The 16,112-nt window shown below is 54.1% G+C and overlaps 3 protein-coding genes across 3 annotated transcripts; 2 read left to right on the forward strand and 1 right to left on the reverse strand.

The window, feature by feature from the left end:
• Positions 1 to 159: 159 nt before the first annotated feature.
• Rnf167 (ring finger protein 167) lies at positions 160 to 4,344 on the forward strand. Its single transcript, XM_036196042.1, has 10 exons — positions 160 to 245; positions 382 to 880; positions 963 to 1,043; positions 2,129 to 2,254; positions 2,351 to 2,438; positions 2,583 to 2,673; positions 2,869 to 2,974; positions 3,103 to 3,196; positions 3,694 to 3,774; positions 3,857 to 4,344. Exons 2-10 carry the CDS (start codon positions 797 to 799, stop codon positions 4,153 to 4,155), a joined length of 1,050 nt encoding a protein of 349 aa, XP_036051935.1. The 5' UTR covers positions 160 to 245; positions 382 to 796; the 3' UTR covers positions 4,156 to 4,344.
• Positions 4,345 to 4,781: 437 nt separating this feature from the next.
• On the reverse strand, positions 4,782 to 7,777 carry Pfn1 (profilin 1). The gene is made up of 4 exons (XM_036197356.1): positions 7,721 to 7,777; positions 7,283 to 7,511; positions 5,674 to 5,866; positions 4,782 to 5,097 (listed from the first exon to the last, which is right to left on the reverse strand). The coding sequence occupies exons 2-4, from the start codon at positions 7,412 to 7,414 to the stop codon at positions 5,000 to 5,002; spliced, it is 423 nt and encodes a 140-aa protein (XP_036053249.1). The 5' UTR covers positions 7,415 to 7,511; positions 7,721 to 7,777; the 3' UTR covers positions 4,782 to 4,999.
• Positions 7,778 to 7,812: 35 nt separating this feature from the next.
• Positions 7,813 to 15,542, forward strand: Eno3 (enolase 3). Its single transcript, XM_036197358.1, has 12 exons — positions 7,813 to 9,664; positions 10,776 to 10,862; positions 11,107 to 11,202; positions 11,315 to 11,373; positions 11,521 to 11,590; positions 11,983 to 12,116; positions 13,679 to 13,901; positions 14,018 to 14,215; positions 14,411 to 14,612; positions 15,004 to 15,112; positions 15,248 to 15,306; positions 15,392 to 15,542. Exons 1-12 carry the CDS (start codon positions 9,529 to 9,531, stop codon positions 15,459 to 15,461), a joined length of 1,443 nt encoding a protein of 480 aa, XP_036053251.1. The 5' UTR covers positions 7,813 to 9,528; the 3' UTR covers positions 15,462 to 15,542.
• Positions 15,543 to 16,112: the final 570 nt, after the last annotated feature.

The following is a 16,112-nucleotide window of genomic DNA, read 5'->3' on the forward strand; positions in this document are numbered from 1 at the left end:
TGAGGCGGGGCTAGGATGCGTGAGAGAAGGGGCGTGGCCGACTTAGGAAGCCTCTGTGTAGCCCCCGCCCTTTCCGAATGGGAATCGCGGGAAACTAGTTTATTTGAAAATCTCGCGAGAGCGAGTGAGTCAGCTGAGTTAGGGCTTGGAGGCCTCTCGCGATAAATTTCAGCGGCGAGCCGGGGTGGTAGTGGTGAGCACTCTCGCGATACTTGAAGGTACCGCAGCGACCAGACGGAGAAGAGGTTTGTAAACAGGGCAGCTCCAAGATCTCGGGCACTGAGGGGAAAAAAAACTAGATCGTCTTATGAGCATCGGAGCTCCCTCCATCTCCGCAGGAACTCTCTCCATGTCTAACATTTCTTTCAACCCGCTTTTTAGGACCGGAAGTCCTCCGTCCTGAGCGTCCAATACTGGAAGCGGCCTTTCTTTACCGGAAACCCTTTCCAGGGGGATCGGAAGACGGCCTACCTGGCCGGAAGTCCCACCTCTTTGAGATTCCCCCACCCTTCCTTAAGTTTTTCTGTTACTTATTTGCCTTCGTTTCTATTCTCCGTTTTATTTCTGCACCAGAGAAAGCTACTTTGTCTCCCTCCCAGCTCCACTAAGCTGGTTTCATACCTCACTTCCCGAGTAGTCGGAGTTCCTTCCCCGACGCCCTCATGTAGCTGAGAAAGTGGGACCTGGGGGTGGTTGGACCCCTGGGATCCTGAAGGAGAGGCGGCGAGGGCGCAGAACTCGGCTTCTGCTCCTGCTATCAGGGCGCGACCTCTTCAGCCTTACCCCTCCCGCTGCCATGCACCCGGCGGCCTTCCCGCTTCCTGTTGTTGTGGCTGCAGTGCTGTGGGGAGCATCCCCTATCCGAGGGCTTATTCGAGCGGTGAGTCTAAGGGTCGGATTCGTGAAGGGTGCTGAGAAGGGGTTTCAGGCTGAAGAGAAAACAGGGACTATTTTGTTTGCAGACCTCGGAGCACAATGCCAGCATGGACTTTGCAGATCTCCCAGCTCTATTTGGGGCTGCCCTGAGCGAGGAGGGACTCCAGGTGATGCTCTCCCCATTTCCTTATAGTCTCTATCCTGGGCAGGGGTTGAGTAGCCGTGCTCTGGATCAAACTGGAGGTAGGAAAATAGTCGAGTTGGCAACAGAATGCATTGGGCTGTTGATAAAGCTCAGTGGTAGGGTGCTTGCTTACGTAAGATTGAATCACCAACACAGGCGCCCCCCCCCGAAAAAAAACCCTAAGTACATGACCATGTCCAAAGCAGAGTCCAGAATCTAGAGGTAGAAGGCAGTGTCCTAGAACTCCCAAATATAAGAGGCAGACTGAAGAGTGAATTAAGATTAAAAAAAAAAACAGAAACAAAACCACGGGCTTATTAGTAAAGCTTCTAGAGCTTACTGTTTGTATGGATGGCTGTGGACCCTTAGTAAAATGGGTAATAGAAATTAGCTTAGAGCTAAGTTATGTTAACTAGTAAGTGAGGTAGGCATGTCTGCAATAGGTTATTACAAAATTCTTGCCACATAGGAAGAACTCAGTTGGACCATGGATAGCAGGAGTTGTTTGTAAGATGGGTAATTGGAAAATGAAGCAAATTGAATGTGTTTTATATACTTGAAAGATGAATGTGGGGGTGGGGGGACTTGAAAATGACACGGATGAGTAGCAAGCTGAATTATTAGTGGAAATTGCGGGGGGGGGGGGGGACGGGACACAGAACTAAACTACCCTTGAATTAAGTCCAGGGAGCCTCTGGTAAAGGGATGTTATGTACTGTAAGTACATCTTCGGGAAGCTAAGATATGTAGATTCTGCTTTTTTGTTTGGCTTTTTAGACAGGTTTCTCTGTGTAACCCTGGCTGTCCTGAACTCTGTAGACCAGGCTGGCCTCCATTCAAAAGACCTGCTTGCCTGCCTCTGCTTTCCAGGTGCTGAGATGAAATGCATGCATTGCCGTGGCTGCCTGAAATGTAGGCTCTGATTGGGTGGTTTGCTGAGACCTCAATGAGGACCGAGGGTAGAGATGCAGAATACAGTGTGTGTAGCATTGTGCTGGATAGGCTCTGTGGGAGGCACAAGAAGGTAAGATGGAAAACCCACTGTTTCCTTTTCTCTTTCTCCCTCAGGGGTTCCTTGTTGAGGCCCATCCGGAAAATGCCTGCAGTCCCATTGCCCCACCACCCTCAGCCCCGGTCAATGGGTCAGTCTTTATTGCTCTGCTTCGAAGATTCGACTGCAACTTTGACCTCAAGGTTGCTAATGTGGAGTGGGAGTTGGTAAATAGGGCAAATGACACCAGGAATGAGGAGAGGCACAGTTTATGACTCCTGTCCCTGCCGTCTCCCTAGGTCCTAAATGCTCAGAAAGCTGGGTATGGTGCAGCTGTGGTACACAATGTCAATTCCAATGAGCTTCTGAACATGGTGTGGAATAGTGGTAAGGCTGGGGACATCTGCACTACTGGGTTTTCAGTAGGAGGACTAAAGAGGCCAGTTCTTTGGGTGGGGTGGGCTAAAGTGTCAAATGCCAGGTCCAGAACTGTGTGGAAGGCTAAATCCCTAATAATCCTGTTCCCTACAGAGGAAATCCAACAGCAGATCTGGATCCCATCTGTGTTCATTGGAGAGAGAAGTGCAGAGTACCTGCGCGCCCTGTTTGTCTATGAGAAGGGGTAGGACATTTGCTTCCTTCCCACTCGTCTTCCACCCTTCATGGATGGCAGCCTGGAGCCCAAGCCTCACCACCCTACCCACTCAGGCTCAAGTTCTTCCTCTTCTTCTTTTTTTAAACTTTCTCTTCACCCATGTCTTGTCCCAATCCAGTTACCTGGTTTTGCCCGGCTTGAGGCTTGTCTTTGTTTCCTCAGGGCACGGGTGCTTCTGGTTCCAGACAATAGCTTCCCCTTGGGCTATTATCTCATTCCTTTCACTGGAATCATAGGACTGCTGGTTTTGGCCATGGGATCAGTACTGGTGAGTAGCCATGGGAAGAGCTTACATGGCCAGACTGGGTCTAGAGATAGGACGCACGGTGGTTGTTTGGATTTTCCAGTTTGTGGTTTTTTATTCCTTAAGCCTGGTCCACCCTCCCTTCCCCCTAGATAGTTCGTTGTATCCAGCACCGGAAACGGCTCCAGCGGAACCGACTCACCAAAGAGCAGCTAAAACAGATTCCTACTCATGACTATCAAAAGGGTAAGGGCACGGGAGCAGGTCCGTCTTAAGGAGTTTTGAGCTCAGTAGGTCAGGGGTACAAAAAGCAGCGTGGTGCTACAAGATGCCACCATTGCTTTTTTATACACAGCCAGCCACAAACAAAGGAGGTAGGTAGAGCAGGAGTAAAAACCAGGTCGAGTAAAATTGCTGACCTTGCGAGGTGGAGGGTGGAAAGATGTAAGGAGCTGGGGGACTCAGACAGCAGGTGAGGTTTGGGTTAAGCCCTGGAGCCTCCAGTGCCATATAAGGTCACAGCAGAAGCCTGGTCCCTCCCACTTCTGCTTCCCCCTACCCTCCCCCAACCTACTTCCCTTAGCTCTTCTTGTCCCCTCCAGCCCCAGGCTTTTCTGTGGCCTGCCCTAAGAGCTTGCACTGGCTTGGGAAAACAATTTTTACAGGTTTTAATTCTAGCTTTCCACTATGAACTCTCTTGGGCTCGGTTCTGAATGGCTCAGTGAATCCTTTCTTTCTCCCAGGAGATCAATATGATGTCTGTGCCATCTGTCTGGATGAGTATGAGGATGGGGACAAGCTTCGGGTGCTCCCTTGTGCACATGGTGAGGCCACTACCTCTCTCTGCCTGTGCCTATGCCCTACCTGCAGAGCCCAGGTACTTTACACATCCCTTTCCATACATAGCCTATCACAGCCGCTGTGTGGACCCCTGGCTCACTCAGACCCGCAAGACTTGCCCCATCTGCAAGCAGCCTGTCCACCGGGGTCCTGGGGATGAGGAGCAGGAGGAAGAAACTCAAGGGCAAGAGGAAGGTGATGAGGAAGGGGAGCCAAGGGACCAACCTGCTTCAGAGTGGACTCCACTCCTGGGCTCCAGCCCTACTCTCCCCACCTCCTTTGGATCTCTGGCCCCAGCACCCCTGGTCTTTCCTGGGCCCTCCACAGACCCCCCACCCTCCCCTTCATCTGCTGCCCTGGCCTGAAACTCCCACACTTGGGACCTCTGGTGATCTATTTGCACATACTCTTCCTCCAGTCTAATAAGCTGAGGGATAGGGGACATTTCCACCCCAGGTTCTCAAACTGGCCTCATCCTTTCAAGGTGGCTGGGAACCTTAGGGACATGGTCTTCACTTCTTGGATTAATAAAATTGTTTTTGTGGACAAGGAAAGAGTAAGATCATTTTTATACAGGTGAAATTCTGGAAAAAGAGTCACCTCATGAGATGAACTTGTCAGGGGGACAGCCCCAGCTGCATCTGCTATGACTCAGGGAAGGGGAGCCCCACCTACACAGGATGACTCAAGTAGCCCTGCCTCAGCCGCAGGCTTGGACCCATTCTCTGTCTAGATGGCTGTGTTCCATTATACACATTCAACTGGGCCCTGAAATGGAAATACCACTATAGAGGGGCTAGGGCACATGAAGGAACAGTCCTGGGGCCTGAAAAGCCGAAAGGAAAAAAATGTGAAGGGTTCAGTTTGGACACAGCCAAGAAGCAAATAGCTAAACTCAATGGCAGTGGGCCACAGTGCCTGCCTCCAACTAATACCCCAAGTGCAAACCACACAGGACCTTGTTAGTAGAATCTTTTTTATTCAGAAAAAAAAGAAAAAAAAAAAAACCCAAAAAAATTTTCCAAACACACACAGGAGGGGGTATGGGTAAGGGGAGGTATCTGTCTGTCCAGCCCCAGCCCCCGGCCCATGTGGTTTTGGCAGCAATAAGGGAAATGGGGTAATGGCCCAAAAAAATAATGGTGTGTGTGTATGTGTAAAGAAGGGTGCAGAAGCTGAAGGGAGCGGTGGGGGAGGGGACAGATGAGGTCAGTACTGGGAACGCCGCAGGTGGGAGGCCATTTCATAACATTTCTTGTTGATCAAACCACCGTGGACACCTTCTTTGCCCATCAGCAGGACTAGCGCTGGAGGAAAGAGAAAGGAGGCTAGGACCCAGGTGTCACAATTCAACCCTGCCAGCTGTTCAGCAGCTGTCCAGCCCTGGGGGCTGTAACCTAACCTCATTCCTCCCAACCACCCCCCAACACAGGCAGGCTGTCAGTCACCCTAAAACAATAGAGCTTTTTAAAGGAGGAAAAAAAGTCTAGCTTAAAGACTAGTGAAGAAAAGGCAAAATGTAGAGGCCACACACAGGCTGTCCACTTGTATGGCTAGGAACTGCTGTGGATGAGCGTACGTACCTCTACAGTTTACAGAACTCAAGATTAGAGCCAACACTGAAGATCCCAATAACCCACACCAAGCAAACTAATCTCAAAAAGCTTAAGGCAGGAAGGGACTTAGGTAGTGTAACTTAGTCCTTTTACAAGATGGGGAGCCAGAGGCAGAAAACCCAAAGGTTCCCACATCCAGCAGACTGGGGGTAAATTAGTTTTGCAACCTTCACATTGAGGAACCACAGAAAACCCCTACCAATTAACAAAAGGAGATACATCAGGGATTTCAAAGCTTGAGAACCAACCAGTCAAACTCAAACTCACTCTTGGCAGTCATGGTGACAGTGACATTGAAGGTTGGGGCTCCTCCGGTGCTCTTGGTGCGAAGATCCATTGTAAATTCCCCATCCTGCAGCAGTGAGTCCCGGATCACAGAACATTTCTGGCCCCCAAGTGTCAGCCCATTCACGAAAAAACTTGACCGGTCTTTGCCTACCAGGACACCAACCTCAGCTGGCTGGAAGAATCAGAATCAATCACCTCATTAAGTTAGTGCACCGGCTAACTCGTTTTCCAAGAATCCACTTATTTATCCTGGAGTTGGGGGTCAATGTGCTTCATATACACCATCAAAACTTGGGGGAGGTGTGCAATGAAAGATCATGATCCTAAGGCCTAATAAATGGGACCAGGGAAGAAGGAATAATACTTCCCTAAAGACTTAGGCCTCGATGTTAAATAGGGGAAGCAAAGGGAGAAAAACCTGGGTACCAAAAAAAAAAAAAAAAAAGAAAAGAAACCAATGATCCAGGGGGAGCCTTTGGATGCTCAGAACAGTCCTCCAGGAAAAGCAGAAGCGGAGAGGGTGAGGGAGGGGGCAGGGAAGGAGGAGAGGCAACTTTGTCCTTATTTGGTCAAAGGTTCTGCAGGCGTTGTTAGGAACCCGGACGCCTGGGTCTCCCGGTAACCTAGAGTTTAGGCCCAGGTATCTACGCCCCACAAAGAGGAAGCCGACCCCTGGGGGCTTTCTAGCAAAGTTGGGAAAGTTTTAGGGGTTGGGAGACTAGGCTGTCTTGAGTCTAGACATTCCGGGGAACCTTTCTCCTTCTCCCCCCCCCGTTAAAACCCCAAACCCCTATATCCGGTACCCTCCCGCCCGGAAATCCCCTTCCCCCCCATTCGAACTTCCGCTCCCCCTCCCCACTTCCGGGCAGTGTGGCCAGGGAAGGTGGTGGGGCCAGCAGCCACCTTACTCCTTCACTTTTACGGTGTCAGAACTTCTCACAAAGTTCCCCGGCTCCAGGCCGGGCCGGATGGCGGGAAGGGAGGGTGAGGGGACTTCCGGGTTTGGCTTCACAGGAATGTTGAGGCTAACGTACCGAATTGGGGGTGTGCGTGAGTGTGTGTGTGGCGGCCTCGCCCTCTCTAACGGAGCTGGGAGGGGCAGGCAGCTCCCGGAGGTCGGGCCAGGGCCCAAGGCCACGCGCCTGGAGCTCCCCACCAGCGAGGAGGCGAACAATGGTGGAGGGAGCGCGAGCAGGCGGCCCACAGGGGGGCCGAGGCTCCCCGAGCCCCCTGATCAATCACAATCCCAGGCCAAAATGCAGCGCGTGCCTGCCCCGCCCTGGAGGAGGCGGAAGTGGGCCGCCGCACCGGGCGGCGCGCCCCTCCCCGCCCTGTGCCCCGGATGTAACGCCCCGTCGCAGAAAGCGGGGCGGCGGGCGGGATGGGCGCCGCCGCCGCCGGGGAGCGTAGGGCTTGGGGGGCAACAGAGGGACCTAGATTCATGCAGCCGCCATTCGCGCCGCTCCCAGGCGGAGGACCAGATCACGGCCTCTCGCTGCCCTCGCTAGCCTGCGCCCGCCCCCACCCAAGCCTCGCCCTGAGGGTCTAAGCCCGGTCATTGCCCCGGACCGCACCAGCCTCGCAGTACCGTAATGCTAACGAAGGTCTTCCCGGGGACGGCGGCCCAGACGGAGGGCGAGTCCTTGTAGCCTACGATGGCCGCGTCCTGACAGGTCCCGTCCGCCATGAGGCTGTCGATGTAGGCGTTCCACCCGGCCATGGCGCTGCTGCTGGGGCTGCTCTGCGGGCTGCTGCTGGGGCCGCGGGCTGGGCTCGGGCTGGCGGGCGGGGGGCAGGCAGAGAGCTCGGGGCACGCGCTGCCGTCCGGAACGCGGCTCTGTTAGCTGTGCAGCAGCCCTCGCACCGCCACTTCCTGCTCCTCCCCCCCCCCCTAGATTTTTATTTGCAAAGGGCGGCGGGGCGGGGCCTGCTCCCCATTCCCTCCCTCCCTCCACACCCCCCCCTTGCCTGGCCAGATAGCGAACTTTTTGCAAATGCAATTTTAAAAAGCCCTCCCTCCCCCCACCTTTTGCAAAATTTGCCGAGGTCGATGGAAAGCCGTGCAAAAGGCTGGCGTGGCGGTGGGCGGGTGGTGGTGGCGGCGGCGGCGGTGGTGGCGGCGGCGGTGGTGGTGGTGGTGGTGGTGGCAGGAGCGAGGTTAAGGTTAGGGCTCGCTCCGATTCATACTGAATACAAACCCCCTCGGCATGAAAGGAGGAAGCCGGAGGGGGACGGGAGAGAAAAAGGAGGAAAACTAGGAAGGTTGAGCAAATTCGAGCGGGTGCGGGGAACCCAGGGTTAAACCGAATGGTTCCCTCACGCTCGCACACACCCCCACCTCCGCGGGAGGGAAGGAGCGGCGGCGGCGCGTGCGCCCGCGCCTGCGCCGGGGCAGCGGGGAGACAGCGCGTGGGGCGGTTGGGGCTAGCGGCTGGCTGCGCGAGCGCGCGCCCGGGCACCCGGGTGGACCTTCCCGGGAGGCCAGACGCGTCCCCACCGGGCGGAGCGGCCACAGGCCCTGGGTTTGTGCGCTGCTGCCTGCTCCATCCACTTTTAGTTTTGTTATTTTTTTTAGATCTAGACGACAAGGGAGCAAAACTAAACTTGATATCTTATCGTACGCTTGGTCCTTTCCAGTGGTAAAGGTCCCCCAACGCGGCCACCTGTCCCAAGCGTCTGCCCGAGACGCACACGCTGGGCTCGTCGGAGCGCATCCCTATATTCCAGGGGAATCCTTCCTTCCCTGGATGCGCTCCAGCTCAGAGCCTCGCCCTACTCCTGAACCCTCTCTGCAGAGGTCACCGAACAGGGGCGCCAGCCGGGGTGGGGGGACACGGGCGGGACTCTTTTCAAGGCGGAAGAATACTAAAAGTACCGAGGGTGGCAACTTTTACAAGAAGGGGAAAGTCCCTTCTGCTTTGGGCCCATTGGGCTTTTCTTTTTTCCTTTCCCAGTAAAACTTTGGCCGAGTACTTGTGTGCGTTCAGCTCACTGTCCGCCCCGGGGGCTGGGCTGGGGGAGGGCGGGGACGGAGTCACTCGGGACCCTCGCCGCCGAGGGGCTCGGCTGCTTCCGGCCCGTCGGAGGAGGGGCGCCAGGGTTTGAAGCCCCTCCTGGTGTGAGGACTGAGTCGGCCGCGCCTCTGGAGGCCTGCTGGGGAAGCTCCCCACGCCCCCCGAGCCCGGGTTCTTGGACAGCCGCGTGGCTGAGTCACGGGCGGGGCTGCGCTGGGGCACGTGGCGGCGCTCTACGCCCGCCATCCCCTGACCTCTGGCCGGCGCGCCTCCCGCCCCGGGTGGAAAAGTCCCGCAGGGAGCGGCGGGAGATAAGGGGAGGAGGGGGGTAAAGGGACGGGACTGGGACACGGCGAGGAGGGCGACCCCGAGGGGGAGGGCCGGCCGCCCAGTGAGTCACCCGCTCCAGCGCCGGCCGGCCGGCCGGCGGGTGGGTGAGAAGCCGAGGCGCCCCGGGACCCGCCAAGCGGAGAGTTACCGGGTGCAGAGACTGACTTTTCCTGCAGTGCTGCCAATGGATGGACAGAGCGGCCGCCACAGTGTCATCCCCTTCTAGAGTCCATTCATGGCTTTTTTCCCCCCACTCGTGATATAACACCATTCTTTGATAAAGCAACGCTGGAGCTCTGAAGCGCGAACAGTCGGTGGCGGGGAAAGGCTCCTGGCCACTGGTCTTCGGGCTGGGCCCTAAGTGCTGCCCCAGCACTATCTGCCGGGCGCCGAGCCAGTCAGTGCTCAGTGCCGGTCTATATTGGTCTCCTGGCCTCTCTCCTCGCCCTTCGCTGGCCAAGAGAGGGTAGGGTGGTGGAGTGGTGCGGAAATGGCCATGATGGGGACCCTGAGAGGTGAAAGCGCCCGCCTTCTTTGGCGGAGGGGTGTCAACTTTAGACCACAGAGCTTGCTCAGCATCACTGATTCCTTCCCCCAACGGTGTGGCCTGCACTGCCTGCCTCCAAGTGAGTGGAGCACGTGTTCATGTCAGTCTTGCAGCCCCTTTTCCAGGCCCCCTCCCCAGCCTGCAGGGCTCAGATTACCCCTGGCCTTTCCTAAAGGGCACTGGTTCCTCTTTAACCTTTGCAAAAGGGGAATGTAAGATCAAGGAGGGGAGAGAGAGAGAGAGAGACCCTCCTATCAGCAGCCCCCTTCTCCCGCTCCCTCCAAGAGTGGACTTCAAAGTACAGACTTTTATTTGGGGGACAGAAAGACTACGTATGGGCCAGTCATTAACTTTTGAGAAAGGGGGTACCCAGGCCAGAGGCTTCTGCTTGAGGCACTAGTGGGCATTTGGCTGCCAGCCTGGTGTGGAGGGGAGGAGGGTGGAATGAGAGGCGGGGCTGGCTGGGGGACAGGGTGGCTTGGCGATAAATGCCCAGCCTGAGAAGGGGTGAGCTGACACTGTCCCAGCTGCCACCTAGACGAGGAGCTTCATTCAGAGTCCCAGGGAAGCCGTCACAGGTTTGATAGGACATCATCAGTTGCTGGTGTGCAGGTGTGGGGTGGTGCTGGAAAAAGTGAGGGAAGCTTTGGCTTTTTTCTTCCTAGGACTAGGGGGCTTGAAAGAGAGTGGTCAGGCCGGAGCAAGCAGGATTGGGGCAAATACTGGAATACTGACAGACAGAGGAAAAGAGGCTCTGAGGAATGGGGAGGTAGATAAAGAGGACAGAATTGAGCCAGGCGGAGAATTGGGGGTCCAGGAGGATTTGGGAATGGGACGATGAGAACCAGGATTTGAGGGCTAGGAAGATGCAGCAAGAGGGTACTTCACCAGAAAAGAGGAAGAAGGCATAAGCATCGTGAAGTATTCAGGGAGTGGTTTCATCTGGGGAGTTTTAAAGTCGTGAGCCGTCGATTTTCAGGATGGGAGGTGGAACAAGAGCTGTTCCGAGTGGGGGAGGGGCCGGTCCGCCCGCCCGCCTGCCTCTTTGGTCTATGACCTTTTTATGGGGTATTTTTAGCTCCAGCACCTGCCTTCTTGGGGTGGAGAAGACTCTTCAAAGGGCAAGGGATTTCTAGTTCTTTAAGGGATCAACTGTCCACACTTGCTCACTCCCATCTTTTGTGGTGCAGTCATGGCCATGCAAAAAATCTTCGCCCGAGAAATCCTGGACTCCAGGGGTAACCCCACAGTGGAGGTGGACCTGCACACCGCCAAGGGTAATATAGGCCCGTGATTGATTTGCCTCAGAAAACCCCCAATCTCACAAGGGTTCTCTACTACATCCTGTCTTGTGTCAGAGGTTCCTTTCCCCAGACTCCTTCACAGGCCCTCTTCTCTTCCTGGCTCTAAAGCTGGGGGAGGCAGGAGTTTCTCTGTGTTTTCTCCTGTTCCTGGGAACAGGGAGGTGCCCCCGGGCCCTTGTGAATGGACCCCTCTGATCTGCCAGTCCCTCCTGCCCAGGTCGATTCCGAGCGGCTGTGCCCAGTGGAGCCTCCACGGGTATCTATGAAGCGCTGGAATTAAGAGATGGAGATAAATCCCGCTATCTGGGGAAAGGTGAGCAAAGACTAACCCAGGACAGAGTAGAGGGCCCCAACCCGAAGCCAAGGAACCCACAAGGAAGAGGCTTAATCCCCTCAGAAAACTGAACCCATTCTCTGGCCTCCAGGAGTGCTGAAGGCTGTGGAGCACATCAACAAGACCCTAGGCCCTGCACTGCTGGAGAAGGCAAGTGGAGGAGCCAGCTCCCTGCCTCATCCCCAACCCCTGTGACCCTGTGCCCCCCCCCCCCCCGCCCCACTCCCAATATTTTCACCTGTCCTTCATCCTGCACATTACCCGGCTCCTGAGAAATCTGACCTCTACCTCTTCCAGAAACTAAGTGTTGTGGATCAAGAAAAAGTTGACAAATTTATGATTGAGCTGGACGGGACAGAGAATAAGTGTGAGTGAGGCGCCAGAGATGGGGAGAGTGTGGCATGGCATGGCATGGGGCAAGGGTGGAAGAGAGGCCGAGGACAGCTGGCTGGGTGGTTCCTGTGGCCCATCTTGGGGCACACCGAAGCTGGGTAGCCTTTTATTCATTCCACAGACATTTCCTGGTGCCTGTCTCCTGCCAGGCCTGGCTGGCCGGAGACAACATGTGAAGCTGTGGGCCCAGGGAGGAGGGGGTGAACTCCCAGAAGTCCGCAGGCCAGGAGAGAGATGAGTTAATGAAGTCTTAATGTCCAGTGGTCTAGGAAGCTTCTTCCTGGGGTGACCGGAGGGAATGTTCAAGGGATTAACCACAAAACCTGTAAGAGCTGCCATCCTTTCTCCCTGTTTGCCTCCCTCTAGCCAAGTTTGGGGCCAATGCCATCCTGGGTGTGTCCTTGGCTGTGTGTAAGGCGGGAGCAGCTGAGAAAGGGGTTCCTCTCTACCGACACATCGCAGATCTTGCAGGGAATCCTGATCTTGTACTTCCTGTGCCTGTGAGTGTGGTTGTTCCTTCTAAATCCCTGTGACAGCTGCCCCTTCCCAGCCAGGAATGTGTGAGTAGCCCCCTAGAAAATCTACCTTGTAGATCCTGCTCCAAAGAAGCATTTCCTGAAACAAAATCTCTCTGTGCTCCCGCCCTCCCTTTCCCCCACAATCTAATGCTAAGCCTCTTGATGTTTCCTTCCCTGGCCAGGCCCCTTAGTCCCTTCACATTCCAGGCTCAGGCTGCTTCCTCAGACCTCATTCCATTTTTGTGCCCATTCCCCCCAGTCAGAGTCAAAAGCATCCTCAGGGCAAGGATCTCAGTATTTCTGTGTATCTTCTGAGTCCGTAGGAAGTCACTGCCCTCTTAGTAGTAACTCTGAGTTTTGTAGGGTGCAGAGAAAGCCCTGAGTGTATGAAGTCCTGGGTGAATGTGTGTGTTGACATGAACCAGCCTTGTCAAAGACCCTGGAGCCTCAGACCCAGGAGGTACCGTAAAGCCTTCCTTGGTGACCAGGTGCAAGTGTTGATGGTGTGTACATAATATGTCCACCAGAACTCCCTCCCCCTTGGGTGTTTGTGGTCTGAAGACCGCTCCCCTACAGAGACTGCCCTTACTGAGATCCCCTAACCCTGTCCCCTGGGTCCAGTTGTATACCATAAACCCCACCTCCTTGTCTATACTTTTGCAGTAACCCTGCTTCTCTGTTCAACTCTATATAATAAATATGCTGGCTTGTATAATAAACACTTTGAGCATCTAGAGTGCTGAGGTTTTTCCATCAGAGAGCTCAGTCTGTCCATTGCCCAGCTTTCCTGTCTGTGTGTCCATTGCCCAGCTTTTCTGTCTGTGTGTCCATCATCTGTCTTCTCTAGTCACTTCCATCCTTGGAGCCCTGCATGGCCTGGGTGGAACTTCATGTCACCATTTACTGTTACTTACTAGGAAGATTGTGTTAAGAGCATGGACGGTGGTGGCACACGCCTGTAATCCCAGCACTCTGGAGGCAGAGGCAGGTGGATCTCTTGAGTTCAAGCTCAGCCTGGTCTACAAAGCAAGTTCCAGGGCAGCCAGCCCTGTTACACAGAGAAACCCTGTCTTGAAAAACCTAAAACAAAACAAAAAAAAAAAAAAAAGAGCATGGGCTCTAGAGACATCTGTGGGTTCAGCCCCGGCCTTGCCTGTTTTCCAGTTGTGTGATCTTAGGCAAGTTATTTAACCTCTGTGCCTCAGTTTCCTCATCGTAAAGCAGACGTTAGTAAGAGTGTACAGTTAATAGAGATGTTGGAGAGTGAAACAAGCTAGTTTATTTAGAACGCCATAAAATTATTCTGTTACACATCAGGCACGTACTAAGAATTTTATATTCAATTTCCCCTAATTTTCAGAAGAGTCTACAGGGAGGTAGGCATTGTAACCACTTTGTAGAAATGAGGGAAAGGCCCTGAGTACAATTATGCATCCTAAACCACTCAGCTAGTAAGCAGGGAATCCAGCTCCCACCTCCAGTTCCCTCTTACCTTTGACCCCCCACCCATGTCACCCAGTTCTGAGCACCATCTCCTGTCTCAGGCCTTCAACGTGATCAATGGGGGCTCTCATGCTGGAAACAAGCTGGCCATGCAGGAGTTCATGATTCTGCCCGTGGGAGCCAGCTCTTTCAAAGAAGCCATGCGCATTGGCGCTGAGGTCTACCACCACCTCAAGGGGGTCATCAAGGCCAAGTATGGGAAGGACGCCACCAATGTGGGGGACGAGGGCGGCTTTGCACCCAACATCCTGGAGAACAATGAGGGTCAGTGGGAACATCCTGGGGCATAGACCACCTGGGTCCCCATGAGGTGGGGAGGAAGAGAGGCTGCAGATTCAGGGGACGGTGGAGTCTCAGGTTATTTCTTGCTCCTCTCCTAGCTCTGGATTTGCTAAAGACAGCCATTCAGGCAGCTGGTTACCCAGACAAGGTGGTAATTGGCATGGATGTGGCAGCATCTGAATTCTACCGCAATGGGAAGTATGATCTGGACTTCAAGTCACCTGACGACCCTGCACGGCACATCAGTGGGGAGAAGCTTGGGGAGCTGTACAAGAGCTTCATCAAGAACTATCCTGGTGAGGTTCCCATGTGCTTCTTTCCCGCCTTGTCTTCTGCAGTTGCCTAACACAGCCTTCGGTTATCTGGCTTTGTCACAATCCAGCCCTTTTCAGCCTTAGCTCCACTGCAACCTCCATTTAACTTCTGCTTCCTGTCACCCCTCCATCAGGCCCCCATCTCTAACCCCAACTCTGCTCCCACATCTCTACCAGTGGTCTCCATTGAAGACCCCTTTGACCAGGATGACTGGGCCACATGGACCTCATTCCTCTCCGGAGTGGATATCCAGATTGTGGGAGATGACCTTACAGTCACCAACCCCAAGAGGATCGCTCAGGCTGTTGAGAAGAAGGCCTGCAATTGCCTGCTACTGAAGGTCAACCAGATTGGCTCAGTGACAGAATCCATCCAGGCGTGAGTGTCTCCTGACTCAGGCTCAGAGTGGCCACCCTCAGCTGCAGCTCAACCCACTGCCATAAGTCTACCCTTCCCTGGGAACCTGACCCACCCAAGCACTCTTAACCCCAAGGCTATGACTAACCCTTGGCTTGTCCCCAAGACCTTTACCACGGTGGCTCTGCCATGTCTCTTTACCTCCCTCATACTATGCTCTTCCTTCTACCATTTTTTGAACACCCAAATCCAAGATCAGAAATCTCTCCTCTCCCGCTTCCCAGAGAACTTAGGCACTACAGCCCCTGCAGTGCCCACTGCCCAAAACAAAGGGAAAGCTCTGCCTTGCCTGTCCCTGGCTTTCTTACTGAGGAGGTCACATAAGGCCTCACCAAATGTCCTTCCCACACAGCTGCAAACTGGCACAGTCTAATGGCTGGGGGGTGATGGTGAGCCACCGCTCTGGGGAGACTGAAGACACTTTCATTGCTGACCTCGTGGTGGGACTCTGCACAGGACAGGTACTCAGGGCTTCCCTCTACCGAGGATCTAACTGAGTTTCTTTGGTCACCTTGGTGTCAACCTGAGTTGGATACCACTACAGCCTGCTCCTTTGGGGCCCAACCCAACCCCTCCAAACCCCTTTCCCACCTCAGATCAAGACTGGTGCTCCATGTCGTTCAGAGCGTTTGGCCAAATACAACCAGCTTATGAGGTACGGTGGGTACAGAAGCCTGGACGGTGGGGAGAGGAAAGCGCTCCTAGGCTAGAAGGGAGCAGCTCTGATTTTTGTATTATAGGATTGAGGAGGCTCTTGGAGACAAAGCTGTCTTCGCTGGACGGAAGTTCCGTAATCCAAAGGCCAAATGAGAAGCTGGAGGCTCTGGTACACCAAGGAACAGACACAGGCCCTCAAGCCCTTCTCCCTCAAATAAATACTGCCAAACAAGACCATGGCGTGCTCCTTGGAAGGAAGGAGGGAAAGGATGATTAGCTAGCTGAGGAGGACCGGCAGTGGACAGGTGGCAGGAGAAGAGGCAAAGAATGACATGTAACCGCTGTGACAAGGAAGTGAGGAATTTGAAAGCTCAGTGGATGTAAAAAAGAAATTCACTGTGGGGTTGGGGATGTAGCTCAGCGGTAGAGCGCTTGCCTAGCAAGTGTAAGGCCCTGGGTTCAATCCTCAGCTCTGGTTAAAAAAAAAAAAAAAAGAGAAATTCACACTTTGGAATGAAGCTAGAAAAAGCAAACTCTGTATGTGAAAGGAGCTGGAGAGGTGTCTCTGGAGTGAGACAGCGACTGAGTGGGCAGCAGTGGATGGAGAGGGACTGAGGGTCCTGATGCTCCCAGCAGGAGAGGGGTCTGGGGCAGGATGCAGCCAGACTGAGTGCTTTGTGAGGATAAATGATAATGAGATCATGTATCACTTCAGTGGAGCTTGTGAGGACCTGGAAGTGTTCGCAATACTTGATGTTATTGCCCTACATAAGCTTTGAAACAGTCCTATCAGACATACACCAT

This window comes from Onychomys torridus, chromosome 8, assembly GCF_903995425.1.
Source record: "Onychomys torridus chromosome 8, mOncTor1.1, whole genome shotgun sequence".
NCBI classification, from domain to species: Eukaryota; Metazoa; Chordata; class Mammalia; order Rodentia; family Cricetidae; genus Onychomys; species Onychomys torridus.